At 44.2% G+C, this 21,001-nt stretch overlaps 1 protein-coding gene across 1 annotated transcript; it reads left to right on the top strand.

The window, feature by feature from the left end:
* Positions 1 to 632: 632 nt before the first annotated feature.
* LOC126540701 (nose resistant to fluoxetine protein 6-like) lies at positions 633 to 20,516 on the top strand. The gene is made up of 8 exons (XM_050187545.3): positions 633 to 1,019; positions 9,330 to 9,495; positions 11,001 to 11,083; positions 14,580 to 14,702; positions 17,423 to 17,543; positions 18,752 to 18,941; positions 19,072 to 19,214; positions 19,971 to 20,516. The coding sequence occupies exons 2-8, from the start codon at positions 9,358 to 9,360 to the stop codon at positions 20,130 to 20,132; spliced, it is 960 nt and encodes a 319-aa protein (XP_050043502.1). The 5' UTR covers positions 633 to 1,019; positions 9,330 to 9,357; the 3' UTR covers positions 20,133 to 20,516.
* Positions 20,517 to 21,001: the final 485 nt, after the last annotated feature.

Here is a 21,001-nt window from a genome sequence, read left to right as displayed (position 1 = left end):
GGTTAAACTCCAAGGAATTGCTTCACCGCTGAGGCGCGCGAGGCCTGTTTACGTTCTTACATGTCCAATTAGTAGCGAGAATAGCACCGGTTTCGAGTTATGCTTCAATGAACTTGGAACGGAAAGCATTGGTGTTCCCTTTAGTACTTTGCAGAACACTACTACAGTACAGAAAGGGTGGAACTGCGATTCATTTTTCGAAAAAGGTTCTAGGACAATTATGTCGAGCCATTATAACTGCAGTCGGTATGCTGTATGGCCCTCGATGTCCACCCATTAAAGGGGCGCTCGGCTGGGGCTGTAAATTTTTTGTCAAGATATTCATATGAATTCGAATATTTGTCCTAGTGGTCTGTTAACTACCTCAAGATAACCTAACTGGTAACTTCTCTCAATTTTCAGCCCCGACGATTTTTTTTTTACATTTACGGTGTTCTTGCGTCAAACGCCCCCCGAAGACGAACGTAAATGTGGCTGGCAACACAGCCGTTATATTGAAGGCAGTATTTACAGCGTAATAACTACAATTTTTTATTTATCGTAAACTTTTTCTAGCGAAGTTCTGCGGCAACCTGTCAAAGTAGGTGTTTGATCACTCGGTGTTGGAGTTGAGAGGAGTGGAGTGATGAGGTGAAAGAATTTTTTTATTTGTATGCCACTCACATTAACAATGTGTCTTCCACAGCTCATTAAATCATGTTGAATGACAGAGCGTTAGATTCATTCACGTTTATTAGCTTCGTTGCTTCCCTTGTTGGCCCATTTCCTCCCACCGTAGTTCTGTTACACATCAAAACCTTCCTGTCTTTGTGAACAATAAAATGCAGGCATACTGGTCAAATGTTGGGGAACAAAGGCGAACAGATGGAATACTGTTGATCAATCCAGCGAATATTGATCACTCTAACGACACGTCCTTATTCACTTTACAGCGGATTTTTTCTCTGTTACACGGTTAGCAGACAAAAACGAAATGGTCCCGTTGTCGTCATTGTCGATATCGTCAAAAGGTTAATAAGGTAAGTGAACTTCAGTTTATTAATTTATTGTCACGTGTAGCTAAAGAACCAGGAATATAAGGCACGCGCATAACACAACAATATCTAGCGAAATAAACGTTTAACACTTAGCGCAGAATAACAAGGGAAGACATTCAAAGTGAAATATTATGGAATGTTTGTGTTCTAAATCGACCGTGAAACCGCTATCCAACATGTGCTGCCATCACGGGATGTGCTTTAGGAAAATTATTACCCATTATTCACAATACCTTGGCGCGTTTCATTCGATCGACCCTTTAATAGCCTATCTGCATACACAATACGGAGTTTCTTGCTGATTTGTCCAACTGCATATGTGATGTAGAAGTGGCGCTCCCAATAGTTTTACTGGCCCTTACAATAACAATCACCAAGCTCTTTTGTTGCTTTCTTAAGCTGCTGAAAAGTTGAGAATATGTATACATATATATATATATATATATATATATATATATATATATATATATATATATATATATATATATATATATATATATATATATATAAGCAGGCGCCATTCCACGGCAGTGAAGGTGGATTGCTAGTGAAGCTTTTTAGCATACTACATAGACGTGACGTAGAATTTAGGTGAACATATCAGCAAATTTTATTTGTGTTGAGCAGTGACGGCGGCCATCCCGAAGACATACACACGCACTTTTACTTTGTTCGGCCGTCTCGATCGGCGGCAAGCAGAGACACACACAACTATTCAAGATCGGCAGAATACGAACGCACAAATATTTTTCTTCGTGGCTGTGTCTTTGTCAGTGATTTTTAGGTGGTGATAGTAGCTGGTCTTAGTAGGTGCATTTAGCAGGGGGACTTAGTCGGTTGACTGAGTTGGTGCTCTGAATCGGTGCCCATCATTTGGTTGTGATGGTCGGGGATGATGCCCTTGTGGTCACTATGGTATACACTGATCGGCTCGGGAACAACCTTGAAATATTCTTTGCCTGAGTGAGATCTATGCGCGATCGATGGTGAGCGGTTGGAGTCGCAGAATTTGTGTGGCAGTCCAAGCCAAAGTGTACGAGTACAAATTGTGGAAACCACTTCTTTTCCGGCCCCGAGATATCAATGTTAAAGTAGCCGGGGAGGATGATGGGCCACGTGTCGTCATTTCTGACCCAGGCAAATTGCGACGACATGAATCTCTCGATGTAGAGTTGGGTTGCACCCGGCGCTATATACAAACAGTATATACCACTAACCCGTCCTTTGTCCGCATGGCACACACACCGGCACACTCGGTGACACTGTTATGCCGTGGTTTGGGGAGGCTGCAGGGTCGCACACCAAAATTCTCTGTCCAGAAAGTACCTTTTCACTTTCTTACTTCTTTGTGATGCGTTCTCCGCCTGACGACGTCGGGCACCTTGCCTGTCTTGCCACATGCGCTTGGTGTCTCTTGCAGGCTCTTCATCGGTGGTGTCTGCCGTCCGCCACAGCCGTTCACATTATCGTCTTTTTTGTCACCGTCGCTCTTGGTAGGCGCGCTGCAACTCGGGAGTGCGCATTATAGGTGGCCTCGCCATAACTACGAGAGAGAAGCGAAGTTGAAATGCAGCACGCAGCTCGTCCTTATTGTTTTATTTATATGCACGCGTGGCGAAACCCAGCACCGCCGCAAAGTAGACACGGCACGCATGGTGGTGCCGCCACTCCCGGAGATCGCAAGGAAACGAGGTGCGTGTGAGTTTACAGTCATTGAAAAGAGAAGGCGCTGTTAGCGTAGGCATGGCTCGACGCGTGTTCCATAGCGGTAAAGGTTTGAGAAACAATTTTAATGCGAAAGCATTATATGTTTATTTACGCGAAAATCCGGCGTTGTCGGCGGCGGCGAGACCGAAGGGCGGTACCGAAAATGGCTGACGGAACGACGAGTAACAACTCGTTTAAATCCTAAGATTGGCGTAAAATTGGTCAAGCAGGTTTCTGCAAACAAAGTCTAATGGAATTGAAAACTTGGTAGATTTCAGTCTTGGTGGGAATCGGGCCTGGGCCTCCGGGGGTGCGAGTACATATGACGCGTGGCCTAACCATTTCGGAGCCGGATAGAAACGGCTGCGTGAACGCACGGCTGCGACGGAGAGCAACGACGTCCCTACCGGCGCAGCCGTTCGCGCGCCTCTCATTCTCTTTTTCTTTTTGTTCGCGAGTGCGCTTGGGGTTGCGTCGGAGGCCTTCACAGCGTACAGGAGACAGGCGCACGGACGAATCGGCTAACTTCGCTGTAATGTCAAATACAAATCATTCGCTATGGTTTCCCAATGTCTAAGGTAGGAAATTATCTGAACTTATAAAATACAGCCTGCCTCATATCACACTCTGAAGGTTTCGTGCTCTTCGCTTTGTAACGAGCAGATGTAGAAATTAGGTCCTAGCACAAAACTCAGCACATCTTGCCACGACATGGATGCAGATGTAGAAACAAACGGAAAAAGGTCGCACGTACCGCGAACCTTGAAACATGCTTTTTTGCGACATCTGGTCCACGTAAAAATGTAGCCTAAATATAGCAAGATAGCCAACTTATCTAAATCACAGCCAAATCAAAATTTCACTAGCCCAGTTTGGCTACAAAAGGCCCAATCTGGCCACGCTGCCCACCTGTCACTTGCTCTTCAGATTTCTTCGGTGCCGTGTCTACTGCGATTCACTGTCGACGCCAAACCATAAGTGTATAAAATGAGGTGCGCCTACGGCGTGCGTCATTGCACACTTCACCTCGCTGCCTTCCGCTCTTGTTCTTCGGATTTTATCGGTGCTGTGTCTACTGGGATGCACTCCGAAGCGTCTACCACAGCGGCATCTGCGAAACGTGGTCGTGCACGGAAACACGCCGCAGAAGACGAAGCAAGGGAACATAAAAAGGAGTGCCGAGGAAGTTTAAAACATGCACGAGGACACGCGGGTGAACACCTAGGGGAAAAAAATTATCCAGACCGACGACAATGCTTTCGAGTACTCACACGTAAACACTATCAAGTGCCTCTGCCGAGCGTTTATCTACCTGAGCGTCTAGTGATCTCGAAAATGGCGCTTATTGATAACACATTTACTCAACATGCACAAGCAAGCGATGACAAATGTAAGGTTTTGCGTAAAATGAAGTGATGTTACTTCAATTTTGAGACCGAAGTGTTTGACACCGTATACGTGAAAATTTCACGGAAGGTTAGCCATAAACACCTTAGTTGTAAAAAAATTAATTTCCCGATAGTTGAAGGCGGCTTGTTATTAAGTAACGATAGATCAGTATGCAAATTGAACAGCGCATACAACTGAACCCTCTTGAGGCCTTCCAGAATTCGCGCAGTCTTCGCACTTTGTCCCTGTCCATAATGCATCAAACACTACATCACAGAACAAAGAATGAACTTTAGAGAAGGGAGACTGTACCTTCCATATTGGTACGAAAACAACAAGTGGCAGCGCATGGAACTTACAAGGGCAGCTGACAGATGGCGCGGCTCAATAAACAATCGGAAATTCACTTTCTTTGGTGGAATATTCAATATGGCGGCTTTTAAGGCGTAGCGTACGCTGATACGCGCCGTGCTCGCCCTTTAGGCATTGCGGCATCCTTCCGTGCCTTGGCTACCGCGCAGCTGGGGCGCTATAACGTAAAAAAATCGAAACTTTTATATTTTAATTTTGCAATCAGCCTTCTGCGATTGGCCAAAACCTTTTTGGACCACCCCCATTTCACCTGTCTGTCACGCGACATCAAGGAAACCGCGATTGCTCCCCATCTGATATAACGTGTACACACGGATTATGCATGATTTGACCGAACAAAAGAAAAATAGTTATTTCTGATTCGACGCCTTTTCGCCATTAGCCCTCGGCCACTGGTCAAAAGTTTTCGGGCTGCGCCCACTTCACCTGCCTCTCACAAGACTTCCCAAAACAGCAAATACTCACCGCGTCAAAGTTACGTGTAGGCGACAAAGATGCATTAATATGCCGAACAAAACTGAATTTTCTTCTGAACAGCCGCCGGCTGCCCCGTTCCGAAAGGAATAAAAGATGGCTGCCGCCGATCGCTCAGGCACTAGCTACTCGCACCTGTCGAATAGCATGAGTTTATTTGCGTGTAATAAAGCTTTCTACGTGGCCATGTAACATTTTCGAGCACTTACTGGCCGTTTACGACCTCGTTCTGCGAACTCTCCTCTGCTGAGTATCCGTTTTAGCGTCATTCTTGTGCTTCCCTTGCATGCCGCCGCGATTGTCGACGAGCCACCGCAAGCTAAGTAAGGGAAAGCGGACCAATCGCAGACGCCGGCACCACCCGCATCACCCGGTTATCGATTTTCAGTGCAGTTGCTCCGCCCTATCGAATCCCTCTCCACTTGAGCGTGCCCCTCGCCTCTTGTGAGCCAATTAGATAAGGCAAGCCACTCAGTGTAGGCAATGTTATTCGTTTTTTCAAGCAAATAGACGTGACCTCCTATGAACGAGGAGAGCGTTTGATTGGTCTGTTTAGAGAACCCGGCGGGGGACCGCCCGATGCTTGCATCGGCGGTTACGCAAATTTGACGTCAGGAAATTGGAATAAAAACACATTGGAATAGTTTTACGTTATAGGGCCCCTGGTGCATTCTAATTGCCAGTAGACCAAAGAGCCTGTACTGACGCCCATACAAACAAGCCACAAGTGAGTGAACAGGACGTACGACTGTATGGCAGAAGAGAAGTATCGCACCTTGTCGTACAGGACCAAAAAATAAAGTTTGCATGCCGATATACGCTGAAACAATTAACGCGAGCTCGTAGTTTTGTCACGTTCGTTGTTGCACACTGCGGTCTGGTAACCAGCGATAACCAGCAGCGCCGTCACATTGGACAGTGTCTCGCCTGTTTGCACCAACAGTCGCAGTTGAAGAGCAGCACTTGCATTGCGAAGCAATGGTGTGACGCAGGCATCTGCTGCCGCACCCAACACAGCAACGTTGATTACCCGGCATTTTAGCATTACCTCCTTCCCAACCTGCACGTTTCTTTTTTGCTTCTTTCGGGACCACTAATGTGTCGCCCGCACTTGGTGCCTCACTTTCTCTCATAATGGACATGGCCGATTTTTCGGGAATCGCCATTTTGCAGCCACTTTTGCAGGCCTTTCTACCTGCGTGGCTATCAACTTATACACTCCGAACCATTTAACCACGTAGGCTAGTTTCCGTTCACGCCAATTCACGGCCGAGGAATCGACAAGCACACTTTGCCCATGGCTGCAGCAGCAGGAAATGACGAACAGGGAGCACCAATCACGGTGCATGTAAACAGGGTGTCTATATCGCTGTGCGGACTGCAGAAGCAAGTGCTTACCCCTAGAGACTGTTGCCCAATGCAACCGACCAAGCCAGCACATGTCAAAAAGTGAGACAGCAGCGAAACCAGATTCTGCAGTCAATCACTCCATTGTACCTTGCACAAAAACCCAGGCTATAAAGCAAGAACAACAATCCTGAGCGAGACTACGAATTAAATATGTGAATGAGGAAGCTTGTATTCAAGAAAGAAGCCACTCTGCTCGGCAGGCACTGAAGGCCGAAATCATTAAGGAAAGTGAAGTGCTACATAGCACAGGGGGCAAAGCTCAAGGCGAGATCCAAGACGATGCCGCATCAGCTATTTCAGGAAAGCAATTGCATATGGCTACCTACACTAGCTAATACTGCTACAGATATCTTGTGCTACTAGATTGTGACTGGTATTAAGTATGAGCAAAGAATCAGTTCAGCTTTACGTTTGGATGATGAAAAAGAATGATGTCTAACAATAAAGGAGAATGAAAAAGCTTTCATTCGTAGGAAAAAATTACATTGGCACAAATCAAATTTGACAAGTCCAGGAAGCACATTAAAGAATGGCAAACTTACGGAACTCTCTTCCCCAGCATCGTCCGTGTTTGTTCAGAGGTTTCAGGTGCATTAGAATAGAAAGAAATAATTTTGTTTAGGTACCTGTACGACTCGCCGAGAGTCCTGCTGGTGTAATGATGGCTGAAGCTCTTTTTAGTCCTGACACAGTCCTCCGTAGACTTGATATCTCATCCAAATCATTCTGGATCCGCTTCTTTGTTCATGGTGTAAGACCCTTGAGAATTCGGCTGCAGCCCCTTCCTTTTGGTGCATACGGAGGCTCCTGTGATGAGGACGAACATGCGTCTGGTGCAGACTCTGCCGGGGCAGAACAATGACACGTGAAATACAGCACATATTAGCCAAATTGATGTATTGTTTTCTTTTATGTTTGAACCAATTAAGCTTAACCGTAGATAGGAACAAGCATTCGTATCTGTTACAAACAAACATCATATATCTCAAGCCTAGCAAGCTAATACAGCATATCTCAAGCATATTTATTTCAGAACCGGGTCTTGTTTACCTTGTAGTTTCTGCAAAAGTACGCAATGGCCTTGTTGTAGCAGGCAGTAGATTCTCTTTAGTGTGTGGAGTGCGATGATTTACACTGGTGCCGTCCTCTTTACTGCATCTCTAGGACAGGTATATTGACTTAATCAGAAATTGAAGAAGCACAATTTTGCAATGTCAAATGCACAAAGCTGTGACATATATATTGTGATCGTTTCTGAATGCCGAACACGCGCAAATGTGCAGTGTTTGTTCTAGGGTGCCTAAGCAGCACGTTAATTAAACAAATATTACTGCTTTCCATGAAAGTTATTGCCTGCCTAACAACAATCCGAGTCAAAAGCTTAAGTATTATGAGTGTCACAAATGAGAACACTTTTGCGCTCATTTATGCACTAGAAGAGATCACACTGCTGGTTCCACATGCTTGTGCAATCAGCAGTGTGATCTCTTCTAGTGCATAATGGATGAAATACGCGAAGTATTAGAACTGATGCATTCCTTTTCTGCACCGACGTGATGCATCGCTTCAATAATGCAGAAATAAACGCCTTAAGGTAAACCAAACAGCAAGATAGAGTATGCAAGCGCGACGGAACGAGGACGTAGAAAAAAAAAACAGATACGCAGAGACAGCGCTGTCTCTGTGTATCTGTTTCTTTCTATGTTGTCGTTCAGTCGCGCACGTACACACTCTACCATGGATGCAACCAACTAGCCCGCCAACGTGTTTTAAACAGCAAAAACATTTTGCACCACCAAGTACGAAATATAGGTGGATTACCACGCGTTCAGCTGTTTAGCACATCAAATTCGGTACGTTAACTTCAATTTACCAAATGGTTATTCGGTTTTGTGAACGAAAGTTGACGTCGGACTTGATATATATATAAATGTGTGTGCGTATTGATAACACTTCTCAATCGCTCAATGGCCATGGCTATGAGATGAAAAATGTGACGCACTTTCGGAGATAGCTCTCTCTTTCGTGACTGTGTGTATAACGACGGCCTCGCAACTACAGGTCCATATGTAATGCAGGATCTAGCTTGTTAATTTGACTCCGCCTGTAAGTTATCTAGACGAATATTACATAACGATTCGAGCAGCGATGTTAAACGACTCACCGGTATTGCCGTCCCGAGTCTTACAGAATCCTGCTCCCATTTCGATGCAGATATGTTTGGCATGGTTCACGGCGGAAATCTAGCTGTTGGGCTTATATCTCCGCTCACAAACGTGTCACTTCGCCCAAAATAAATAACGCGAGACAAAGAAGTGCAATAAACTGGTTTTAGCACAAAAGAAGCACGAAACAATGAATCCGTGCCTGCCGTATGCGCGAATATACCGGTAAAAATTTGAATCCAGGCCAGAGGTCATGTGGGTGGTCGGTGATGCTGAACATTATTTTTCATTTATAATGCCAAAAAGGACACCAGAGTAAGTACTCAAGAGTACAATGTATTACTAGGAATAATAGTTTTCCAATCTTCGTCATGCAATAAAAAACGCTTCGATAAGTGTGGGAGAAAGTTTGTAGTTTAAAATTCCGTTACTTCGGCCCCTCTAGCGGGGGATATTGCGCTCATGGGGTCAACTTTTAAATTGATGTAGTATGCTTATTTTATTAGCTGCGCCGCGTGGTCGATTTCGTTCGCCCTCTGCGACCATATGTTGAACTTGAGATTGGGCGGGGCCTGACTATATCGTAAGTGTGCTTCCACTATATATTACAGGTACCCTTTGTGCGGAGTCTAGGGAAACAATTACGAAAGGCACAGGTGTATGTAGCACCAAGAAGTACAAAGCCGTTTAAATTGTTATATGAGGAACGATGCCGTTGCCTTTCAACTGTGGCTTCGACAACTATCAGAACTATATCGGCGCCTTCTCTCCGCAGGATTTGCTTTCCGCTGTTCTTCGTCATCATGTCCTTCTACCTGCTTCCACGTATCGTCACCGGACCAGACGCCACGGCATGCTTCCAGAAGATGTTTGACGAAGTCACCAATCATTGGTGGCAGTTACTTCTACAAATAAGAAACTTCTATGAAACTACTGTTTGGGTGAGTCTTGTACACACTTCTACGCGTGGTGTTGTTAGACTAACTTGCAAGGCGCTTAGGCGCACTAATTAGCTAAGAAAACAGATCTGCAATCTGCATAATTGTTGTACGCTACAATGACCACATTCCGGACTTTTCATCAAGCACATACTACGGTGCTGGTGCATGCGTCTCGAACACATCGCCATCGACCTTCTTTCTCTATGGAATGGAAGTACCGTTCCCAGAGAGTGAGGCACAGACAGACAATAGTTTGATGGAAGCTTGATGTTAGTCCTGGCTATGCAGGCTTTTCTTACTTTAGGTGAGACGTTTGAATTTACAGAAGTGGAAAGAGAACGTAAACAAAAGGAAGAACAAGATATAAAATAAAGATAAGAAAGCTATGATAAAGAAACAAATCAAATCCATAGGAGTGACAAAGTGTCAAGGAATGCCGGGAAGTTTTGGTAGGCCGAGAGCCACGAAAGCCCTGTGAGTGAGAATTTCGCTGTGCTGAGCTACCCCTTCTCAGTAAGTCGGTGGATAAGTTTGCAGCGAATCGAGCCATTACACAGTCTAAACTTCTGCCAACGCAATCGTGCGGATGACTCTTTCTGAAGCCACTGTTAATCACATGATCCCAGAAACCATTGTTCGCCTACGTCAGACGATGGAAGGACCTGCCGACGGTTCGAACCCGTGTACATCAATACACTGTCGCCTAAATGGCGACACGGGACTAGAGCGAAACTTGGACTCGAGATAGATTAGAGTAGAGTCGAATACAAACGATAGTCGGTGTTGACTGGGTAGAGCCATGCACGCTCGCAGCCGGCACGTCACTGAAGGACGCCGTCTCGTAAGTAATACGGCAGATTATGAAACCCTACTTTTTCACCAGCTCAATCGTGAGTGATGTATGTTTATGTGTCATTGCGCCTCGAATGCGACCATTTCGCTATATTTTGTTCACAGCATTCAAAACAGTCATTTAAATAGGATTCGTCATTTAACGGGTGAAAGTGAACTGTCGAGTATAGCTCCAGCAAGCGAGGTGTTTATCTTAAATAAAGACACAAGAGCCCCTGTGTGGCCTTATGTTTGCTTTCCTAAACGTGTATATGCCAATTCAACCGTCGACATCAGTATACTAATGATGAACATCATCTGAAATACAAGACGCTGATTTTACTGCAATATATTCATTTGTTTGTTGTTGTTATTAGCAGCGTAAATCTGCAATTTACCGAGCTCCTCACTGAATGCATTGACCCTCGATAGGCAAAGCGAAAACAATGAGAGTCTAAGGAGAGCAATAAAGTTAGCAAACGTTTTCTTGACGTTGTTGTCGCCTTCAATGTTTTTATGCTGCTTGTCATAGCGAGCCCTAATTTCATTGATTTATATAATGATAGAGACGGCTCAGTTAATACAAAAGAATTCTCAATTATCATCCTACCCAGCCCAGTGATTCGACGCTACAAGATACAAGTTGTCGTAATTCTATTCTGTCTCAATGACAGGACGTGCTCCTCCACACGTGGTACCTGTCGGCGGATTTCCAGCTCTATCTGGTCTCTCTTCTTACGCTTTCTATACTGCAAGGGTAAGTACTACAATATCCTCCTTTACTGACTGCCTAGCTGTACGTAAGAGTACTTGATGAGGAGGAGGAGCCACCGGGTATCGCCCCAAAGCTCGAGCTGGTGTTCCGTATATATTACAGTACAATGACCAAGCCACACGCAGCAGTTAGACTGGATCTCAGCCCTGCTTCTTGTGCATTTTCTTGGGAATTACAAACTTAAGCCAACCACCGCATAATCAGCCTTTTCTCGCAGTGGTCAACGCAGAATATATTTCCTAGCTCGCGAGCTGCTTTCCTCGATTTGTCATGTGATTAGCAAAATGAGACAGCATACGAGCACAACTGGGCTTACTTCTAGCGGGGATGGTACCCAAGACACGTTTCTTCAAAAGCATGAAGAATAAGTACTTCATATTATGGAGTACATGTCCAACAAGTGGCGCACTTGCAGTCGCACCACAAGGGAGCCAAAAATCGTGCCTCTCAACCACAAACATTCGTGAAAATGGCCGTGGCTTCTAAAAAGATTGCTTACGTTGCAATATTCACTTAAGCTAAAGTAATTTAACACTAATGCAAAGAACGAAGGAAGGTCAAGGCATGTTCTGGAAAAGGTTCCCGAAAGGACGCAGATTATGCAGCAGATCACGCCGCATGTACATAGTGGGATGGCCGAAAATTTAATATTTCACACAAGATTTCTGAAAACGCTTTTTTCACTTGTATGAACTGGATTTTCTCGGCAATGAATAAACGTTTTTCTTTTAGGTTTGAATAACTAAAGGCTAAGTGGTCATTGCATAGACAAAACTAGAAACATAATTTCTCAGTGAAAATGACTTTTTATTTAACACTTTCTAACCCGAAAACCACCTAGCGTGAATATAAAATCCAAGAAAATTGTATTTGAGGAATGCAATTACTAAATTTATTTCTTCAGTTGAGGAAAAACCCCGTGTCGTGAAGCAGACGTGAGAGCACTTTCGTCGCCCCAAAAGGAATTGTCATTTTTTAAGTGTTCCTTCACCAAAATAACAAATTTGTTTTATTTAGGTTGTTATAAATGTCATACGACACAGATTTTTGGTCAAATTTTCATATGGAAGAATGAGAAACGTACTTGTATAACTGTGAAAATTCGGAATTCCTTGTAGCTAGTGGGAGATGAGATATTTGCCAAAAGTGTTGAAGTCGTCTTTCCAGGTAACATCGCCCCTTAAAGGAAAAACAAAACAAGCTCCAAGGAACTGCCAGCAGATCGAAGCAACATTCAGGTAGCATATCTTAAAAACAGCGTCTACTGCTAAGGAGCCTTTCCTCCAGTACCTTCTAAACTACCGCTCCTGTTTTCGTGGCGACTTCTTCCAGCTGACTTCTGTGACGTCTCTTTCGTAGCCGGAAAGCTATGGAAGAAGATGAATCCGGATAAACACGCGATCACAATTTAGCCAAATCTCATGTCCGACATCACCGAACTACCCGAGTGGCCCTATGCTCCGTAAGCAAGTTAGACAAGCTAAGATTCTTCAACTGCCTTCCGGTTGTTCACCGCGCACTACAACGGCGGCCGTAAGCTACGACGCCTTGCCTCGTTCGGCTTAAAGCCTTTATTTTGCTTCTGAAAATTCTTTCAGCAATATTTTGTATCGTCATGGCGATTATATGGACATTTCAGGCACATTTCTGCCATCGCCGTTGCCGACAGCATTGCCGTGATGGTCAGTACAAAGTCCAAGGGCCCTAAAACCATTGCCGCGCGCAGTATGCTGTATGTGTGAGTCAAAGCACGCGAGGAGATTCGACGAGCGCTTCTCAATCTGGCGCGCGCAAGGGAGGAAGGCTGAGAGCAAGCGCGCCGTCTTCCGTCACGGGGAAGGTGGTGAAGGGATAGAAGAGGGGAGGGAAGGTTGGATTAGGCTCCGGTAGCGATCGCGTATTTCGCGACCGGGCTCAAGGGCAACTGACGAGCGAAGCTCAATCTGTGGGAGAGGGTGGTTACGCTAATCGTCGGGGTCAGCTGCTGAGGTCTCTCCGTTGTACCAACGTGTGTGACGTGTATCACTGCTCCTGCAAAGGGAGAGGCCGAGCGGCTACGAGTAAGGCTCGGTTTAACGCTCCCTTTGGGTGTTGTCGCCGCTGACGTTGGTGGTACGATTACACCGCGGCGAAGGGCCGCTCTCGTCGTTGGTGGAACGAAAGCGTGCAAAGTGCAGCGCAACGCGGGCTGTGCCGGCTATGATATGGCGCCAGAGTTGCTGGCACTCTTTTCCTATATATAAGCCCATATAATCCTAATACGAAATATTGGCAGGCGAACTGAAAACTTCGTCCTTGTCCGCCCTGCATCTTCTTTTGCACTGTCCCCACTACTGTAGGGGGCAATATACAGCGTAATGTAGAAAGATGGGCGAGTTGGAAAGGATGCATACTTACTAATCGGCGCCATAACCACAGAAGACACCGGGCTAGAAGGACACAAGACGACGGCTGTCTAACACCTAACAACTGCTTTCCGTTGTTCTTCCGCTCAATTAATAACACATGAAGGTGCGGTCAAATATCGCATTAGAGAGTATTAAATTCGTTGGTGAATGTTTTTGTCCTCTTAAACATCTGCAGGGACTACCCGGGTGCTGCGCGTAGTTCTGGCCGCTATGTTCTTTTCCCGGTGTAGTAGTGTAGGCCCTCAAAACTTTTGTTAAAACTCGGACTATACACGAGCAGAATGGTATGCTATTTCTGGTTGGTCGCTAGAAATCCCTAGTACCTTTGCAATTTTGCAAGTGCATATATCATCCAGAAGAAAGGAAATCGCGAGCGTGATGTTCATTAGTCACCGTCATAAGAAGCTAACAGGTAATGACACCAACAAAGCTGATTCTTGGGCTAGTTGGTACGGTTTACTCACAATGGCAAAGTCTCTTGCGCAGTTTAAAAAGACAGGGACGTGACAGAGACACAAGACAGCGCCAACTTTCATCTGACGTTTATTCAAACACAGAGGCACATATACAGCGAAGCAGGTAGGGTAAGATACAAAAATGCAAAACATAAATAACACTCTACGCGTGCGCCCGCCATTGCCGTACAGATACACCAGCTTCTTATCAGCAAGAATAATTGAATTTGAAAAAAGTGAGCAGACTGTGTTACTACACCTTCAGTTAGTCTTCAGTACACCTTCAGTTTTACGTACTTGCAAGCACATAAAATAGTTGTCAGGTTCCTAATTACTCTTTGCAGTAGCTAACGACAGAGTTGATTTACCCCATGATAATAATTTTGGAATAACGGCACATCAAAAAATACCTTCACTCAAATACTACTATGCCGTTGGGCGCTCCATGGTAACGTGACAATACTGCGTGAAAACGTGTCAACCTTTTTCAGAGAGCACACACAAAAAAAAAAAAACTTCCGCATGTACTTCTCTTGTGCAATTTCTGCTTATATAAGCAGAGCGATGGTTTTTACAGTTAACGATGTATAAGCGTTCCGTGCACATTTTTTTCAGCCGCAAGATGACGCTTGTGGCAGTATTCGCCGTGTTCTCTCTCATTGGCTGTGCATCCTCAACGTGGGTCGTGGGGCGCCAGCATCTGCTGCCGTTCATGATCTTCCCAGGCCCTGACGTGCCGTGCGTATTCTATGGCACAACTGGCGGGTGAAATAATTGGAAGGAGAATACATGTGGGGACCGGTGTATCGGCCTGTATATGTATGTATGTATGTATGTATGTATGTATGTATGTATGTATGTATGTATGTATGTATGTATGTATGTATGTATGTATGTATGTATGTATGTATGTATGTATGTATGTATGTATGTATGTATGTATGTATGTATGTATGTATGTATGTATGTATGTATGTATGTATGTATGTATTTTCATCCTTCCGTCTGTTCATCGTCATTTCTGTTGCTCTCCCTGAAGCCATTCTTAAGTTGGCTGCTCATTTAATCACGCCCATTCGGAAAATCTCAGCGGCAACTTCAACTCTACAGAGCAGTGTCACAAAATAGACCTGTTAAGCCAAAGTGTTACTGAGACCTGGCTGCATCATGGTGCGCTTGATCCTGAAGTAAACCTGCCTGGCTTCAAAGTGGTTCGGGGAGACAGAAAATTGATTCCTTTACAACACAAAGAGAACAAACACTGAAATTTCTTGGATGACTAGGAACCTTATGGGGGGGGGGGGGGGGGGAGGGCATTTATCACACCGTGCTGCCAGACTACGTCAGTCAAAACGCCGTGACTCAACAAGTCATGTAATTTCTTAGCGCTAAAAACGAACTTTGTTCTAAAATGGATGCTGCAGAAGAACTTTATTACAAGGTAACCTTGCCGAAACTAATGAAGGCTAATCCGCGTCAATTTTCTGAGGCTATCCTACCACCTGGAACATCCTAGGACACGCTGACAGCTTGACAATGCTGTAGTTTCTGATACACAGACAACAGCTTCTTCTTTTAACACCAACTTATACTCTGTTTGTGTGGCTGACAATGCGGTAATCGCTGCTTTGGATTCTGAACCAGTGCCTCCAATCAACGATCAGTCACTGTCACCTGAGGGTATAGTTAACCTAACCCTAAAGTTATACACCAAGAAGTCATTGTCCTGACGGTATCCCGACCGCTTTTCTCATTCGATACTCATTTTGGTGTAGCGTATATCTAACAATTACCTTTAAAAAATTTGTCTCAACCTCCGCCCTTCCTCGTGCAGGCGGGGACGCTTGCTTCAATTCTCCCCTCATTTAAGTCAGATAATGTTCAATTATTATCTAAATACAGGCCCATTTTCTTAACCACACAATCATGTAAATTACAAGAACATATTGTTGTTAAACGTATTATGAAACTTTTTGAAGCTAACAAAATTTTAAACTCTTTTCTTAAAGGTTTTAGACCTGGCCTCATCGCTATAACACTACTGACAGAATTTGTTCACGACATCATCTCTTTAAACATTGGTGACCCGGTTGATGCCATTTTCATGGACCGTGCATAGGCCCTCGACACTGTCTCACACCCTAAACTTACGCACAAATTGTTCGCTATACCAACACATGGATCCTTGATTGGTTGTATACCGGACTTTCTTTCCCACCGTTCACGATATGCACGTGTCAACTCTAGTAACTCACCATTGATGCCGGTTTCATCAGGGGTTCCCCAAGATTCAGTACTCGGTCGTCTTCTATTCCTGCTTTATATTATAGATCTGCCCCCACACACCTCAGTTAATATATGCCTTCTTGCAGCTCGATGCGTTTGATATGACACAATTAAATCTCCAACTGATCACTTTCTCCTTAACAGTTATTTCGCAGTTATTTGTCAACCAGTCCAAATCATGGCAAATGATAACTTTTCCATGGCTGTCTCCATGACTTTTTTACGACAGTAGTGCCCTTCCTTCTTTGCCTATGCATTTTGTTATATTATTTTAAATGGTGTTCGAATTCAAATACATAGGTGGCCTCCAAACGCCCAATTTGTCATTTTCAATACATATTGATGTTACCTGTAACACGGCCCTACACAGACTAGGTTCCTTACATCGTGCGCTGCGTCTTGCTCCTCATGAAACTAAAGCTCTAACAAATAAAACCCTCATTCGTCCCATCCCATTTGTATGAAATTCATACAGACACTGTGACGTCGAATAGCTACAATCTGGGCAAAAAAGAAAGGCAATGCGTTTTGTATGCAGGAGATATGGCAAGGACCTTTTTAAGCCCAATTTTCTTCCATTGCTGGGTCTCACTCCTTTTGCAGCGCGTCGTCACCGTGAATGACGAAAATTTCTTTACACGCTAATTAATTGTGCTCGTTTACCTTCTCGAGTTAACTATTTGGCTATTTCTAAACATTCATCTACGAGGGTTCACCACGCCCCTAAACATTACAGCCTTTTTCGCCCGCACTGATTTCATTAACTACAGCTTTCTTCCACCAGAAACTTAAGCTTGGAATTTATTGCCAGAAAACATCTCTACGCTACCATTGAAAGAATTCACGCAAGCTTGTTTATAAATGTTTGTACGTTTGTTGTACATCAGCACTCCTGCAATAGCATCATTGATGCTGCAGTATGTAAATAAATACAATAAACAAAAAGAGATAATCGCCAGCACTCAATCAGTCGATTGTTACCTTGTCTGCTATCCTAAATGTTTTTTTTTTGTGCCGTAACTGTAGTATCTCGGGCAACTATCAACTAATCCAATCCATCACGATTTTAGTGTTAGGCAATGGTTAGACAGTGAAAACATCCAAGTAAAGCGTGATAATGTGGCAGTGCGATAACTTCTCTTACGCGTATGCCTGTTGTATTTCTCTTACAGTTTGCTGACAAGAACACTGAGCGAGTTCTACACCCGGCCATACTATCACGCAGTGTGCTACTTTAGCGGCTGCGTAACGTTTCTTTTGATGGGCGACTTCAAAAAGAGGGATATTACTACGGTAAGGAGAAAATTCGTATAAGTAGCTTGGCGATTATCAGTACACATATATAATGGGCTGGATGTATTGTAATTGGCCAAGCGTAACCACATGGTGTACGTTTGCTTGATGAAAGGCTTACAGGCTCTTCCTTGCCGCTGTACTTTGGAGGTTGTTGCGTTGTAGAAAACTATCGAGTTGCCATAAGCAAGGAATATCGCGGATACGGGGACGAAATCGCTGAAGGTAATGAAAACCCTGGCATTGTGATAAAGGTGTGCTCAGTGAGAATAAAAAAAAAACTGAGATAAGTGGCTCGTTTTGCAGCAAAAAGCACAAGACACGACGAACAAATGAGCTGTGCCCTTCGTTTGTGGGTAATTTAGTACTAAAAACCATGTATCACAAATTTTAAACCTATGCAAAATGTATTGCCTTCATGGTACGGTCGAGGGCTAGAACAATTTAAAGGAAACCTTTCTTCAGGTGACAGGCACACTGCTGACACCATGCTGGCCTGAATATTTCATAACATTTGACGGAACGAAAAATGAGCACGGAACCTTGGCAAATACCATTTTCGAGAACATCCTATGGGGAGCAAGTGCTTCACTGTTCTCTTCCTATGCTAATAAATTATCTACACAAACAGACACTAACGATAGAAAACTGTAGTAGAACAAGGCTCCGCAAATTTTTTGTACATGTCGAATAACAACTTTATAAGAAAATGTAATATTCACTTATATTTTAATAAGATTGTTTTCTTCTCATTTGTACGCCTGTGTTATTGTACACTAGTTATTATCTTCTTATGTATAATTGATTCTATTGTTTGTTTGCCGACTTGTCACCTTCGCTGGGCCTTGTAAAAGGGCGCCCGAACTCTCGTCAAGTGGTCTAGCTTCCACTTTTTGTTCAGGCCTCCTTCCAAATGTTCTTTGGAAAAATAAACACGATTTTGATTTTGATTTTTTGACCTATTTACGTCGACGTCGAGATCAGTATATTCTTAGGATTGTACACTAAGGTACACCTATGACGTCCAATAGACATTGCTTCAACTGATGATGATGCAGGTAGGGATGCTAATTATGGGGACGGTGGTGGTGAAAATGAACAGCTATGACAACTGATTATTTGTAATTTTCTTCGTGGCTGAAGAGAACCTTCAGGTGTAAGCTAAGAGGTACGCGCCATCTTTCGTTCATTCAGAGTTCATTGTGCAGGGTATGCAGGTGGCAGCCTGGTGCGTGTCCGTGGGCTGCGGCTTAATCTCGGTGTTCGCGAAGCTAGCGTGGTATAGAAGCCCGAGTCCCACGTCTGAGGCAGTCACGCTCCTTGTGGCTTTCTTCGACCGCATCCTGTGGTCTGTGTTCCTTGTCTGGATTACAGTGGCCTGTGCTTCAGGTCGAGGAGGTGAGATTTCTGGGCTAGTTTACGTTCTTTCACTTCCATGTGTATTATTTGTTGCTTGCTCTTCTGCGCCCCTTTATTAAGGTGCTACCAGTTTTTAGCATTACATTCTTCGTATCAAATAACTGCACAGGCTTCGTCGGCAAGTTCCTGTCCTGGAACGTCTTCGTGCCCTTGAGCAAGCTTTCGTTCGGCGTGTACCTCATTCACCTTCCCTTCATCCAGGTCATGCTGCATGCATCCAGGGAAAAAATATTGTGGTCTAAGTTTAACTTGGTGAGTATTTTCACTTGAAGTTCAGTCTTGTATTTAATTCAGAGGGCGGCAGAGTGTTGTCGCTGCGTACCTGGGAGACCTACAGTGAGAGCACGCCGGAGGCAGCTTGGTGCTCCTGTAACATTCCATACACGCGCTTGCAACATTTCAGCGCACACATTCGTGCTGAGTGGGAAAGATTTATTGCTTAGGTTGATGAGCGCATGCTGGCGGACACTCCGCACACATTGTAGGACCTGCATGGCTAGTTTTTTCTGCACATAGGTTGGACAAATGTTTAGCGAAATGTTACCGCGGGGAGAAACTAAAGACAATAACCTTCATTTTTGCACCTTTAAAGCTCGAACCTTTTCACCAACTCTCAGCAATGCCTGTCAGTTACAGTTTCTACATGAGCGATAAAAGCACCGTGCACCAAGGAAAGCTTGTGTGCACCTTAAACTTACCAGGTTACGTCAACTTTTAGGAGGCCAATTTCACGCTCATTGATCGCAGCATTTAGTTCAGTCTTCTGGAAGTATTGGCTCATAATATGCCTTATTAAGAGGTATTAAAGCTCATCATTCTCGTATTCATTTGAAGGCCTTTGAAAGCAACTACAATAGATTCTGTTAAGCAATTCATTTTAAAAACAAAATTAGAATTCTGACAGACGGGCAGAAGACCACGTTATATGCAGTATTAAGGGGCAATATATTGCCGCAAGTGGCATTTCCTTTGTTTTGGCACAATAATAGTTCTTTCATTTCTTTTCAGGTCACGCTGTGGTTCTCGGTGCTAATTTGGAGCTTCCTGCTGTCTTATCTGACATTCCTCGCTTGCGAAGCGCCGATTGCAAAGCTGAATAGCCTCATCTTCGGCGGAATCATCGGAAGAGGAGATGCTCGCAAACAGAAGCAACCAGAGCAGTCTGCCTGAAAAGTTTGTAGTCGACGATGAAAACTGAAAGCAGAGTGTGAAACTGACGCTGTACCCGTGTGGAAACCACCCTCGGGATGGCCGTACAATCACCTGAGCTCTGCACTAACTTCTCCTGGGCCCTAGTCCAACGGGGGACGTAAATCTCCAAGAATAATTTTTGGGAAAAGATTTACATTTGCATTAGCTAGTTTATACTTTGCGTTTCCATTCGTTCTTGAAGCATTTTGTCTGATGCCTTTTGAGCGTCATATTTTCCACTCAGATGCACTCTCAGATGTTGCTTCACAGGCCATAGCAAGTTGTGGGTTAGCAGTCTCTGCATTGCTTTGTGTCAACTTATGGCTCAAAGCATCATGTCTGTAACACGCGTTATCCAGCAGAAAATAAAGCTTTGAAAATTTGCAACGGCCTGCACGAATTTTTTTTGGAGACATGCTACATAGCGCCAATAAACTCCACAGCTCCTTGTTGTGGTGCGTAGTTTCTGCGTCTTGCTGCACTGAAACAATGTCAAGGTACACCTGGTACGCTGATTGACGCGGAAAAGCTCATAAACAGGGCAGCGACACCATGAATCGCAAGTTTTACGCAAGAAGTATCCATATTTATATTTACACTACAATCCAATCGGTTCAAAGCAAAACTCAGCCCTGAAGGTCTAAAGGTCAATCTTGTTGCGTTTTTGCAGTGGTGATAGCTGGGAATCACAGGATACTTGAAAAATTGCCGGAGGGAAGGGATTTAAGAGCTTCCGCTCTTTCATGTACTATGAATACAAAAGAATGTGTACACTTGCTAAGGCTTTCTTTTCTTTTTAATGAAACATTTTGAAATTTGGCTACAGGAGTTAGTTCATACCACTGGCG

This window comes from Dermacentor andersoni, chromosome 3 (genome assembly GCF_023375885.2).
Source record: "Dermacentor andersoni chromosome 3, qqDerAnde1_hic_scaffold, whole genome shotgun sequence".
Taxonomy (NCBI): Eukaryota; Metazoa; Arthropoda; class Arachnida; order Ixodida; family Ixodidae; genus Dermacentor; species Dermacentor andersoni.
This window is presented reverse-complemented; position numbering and strand designations above follow the sequence as displayed.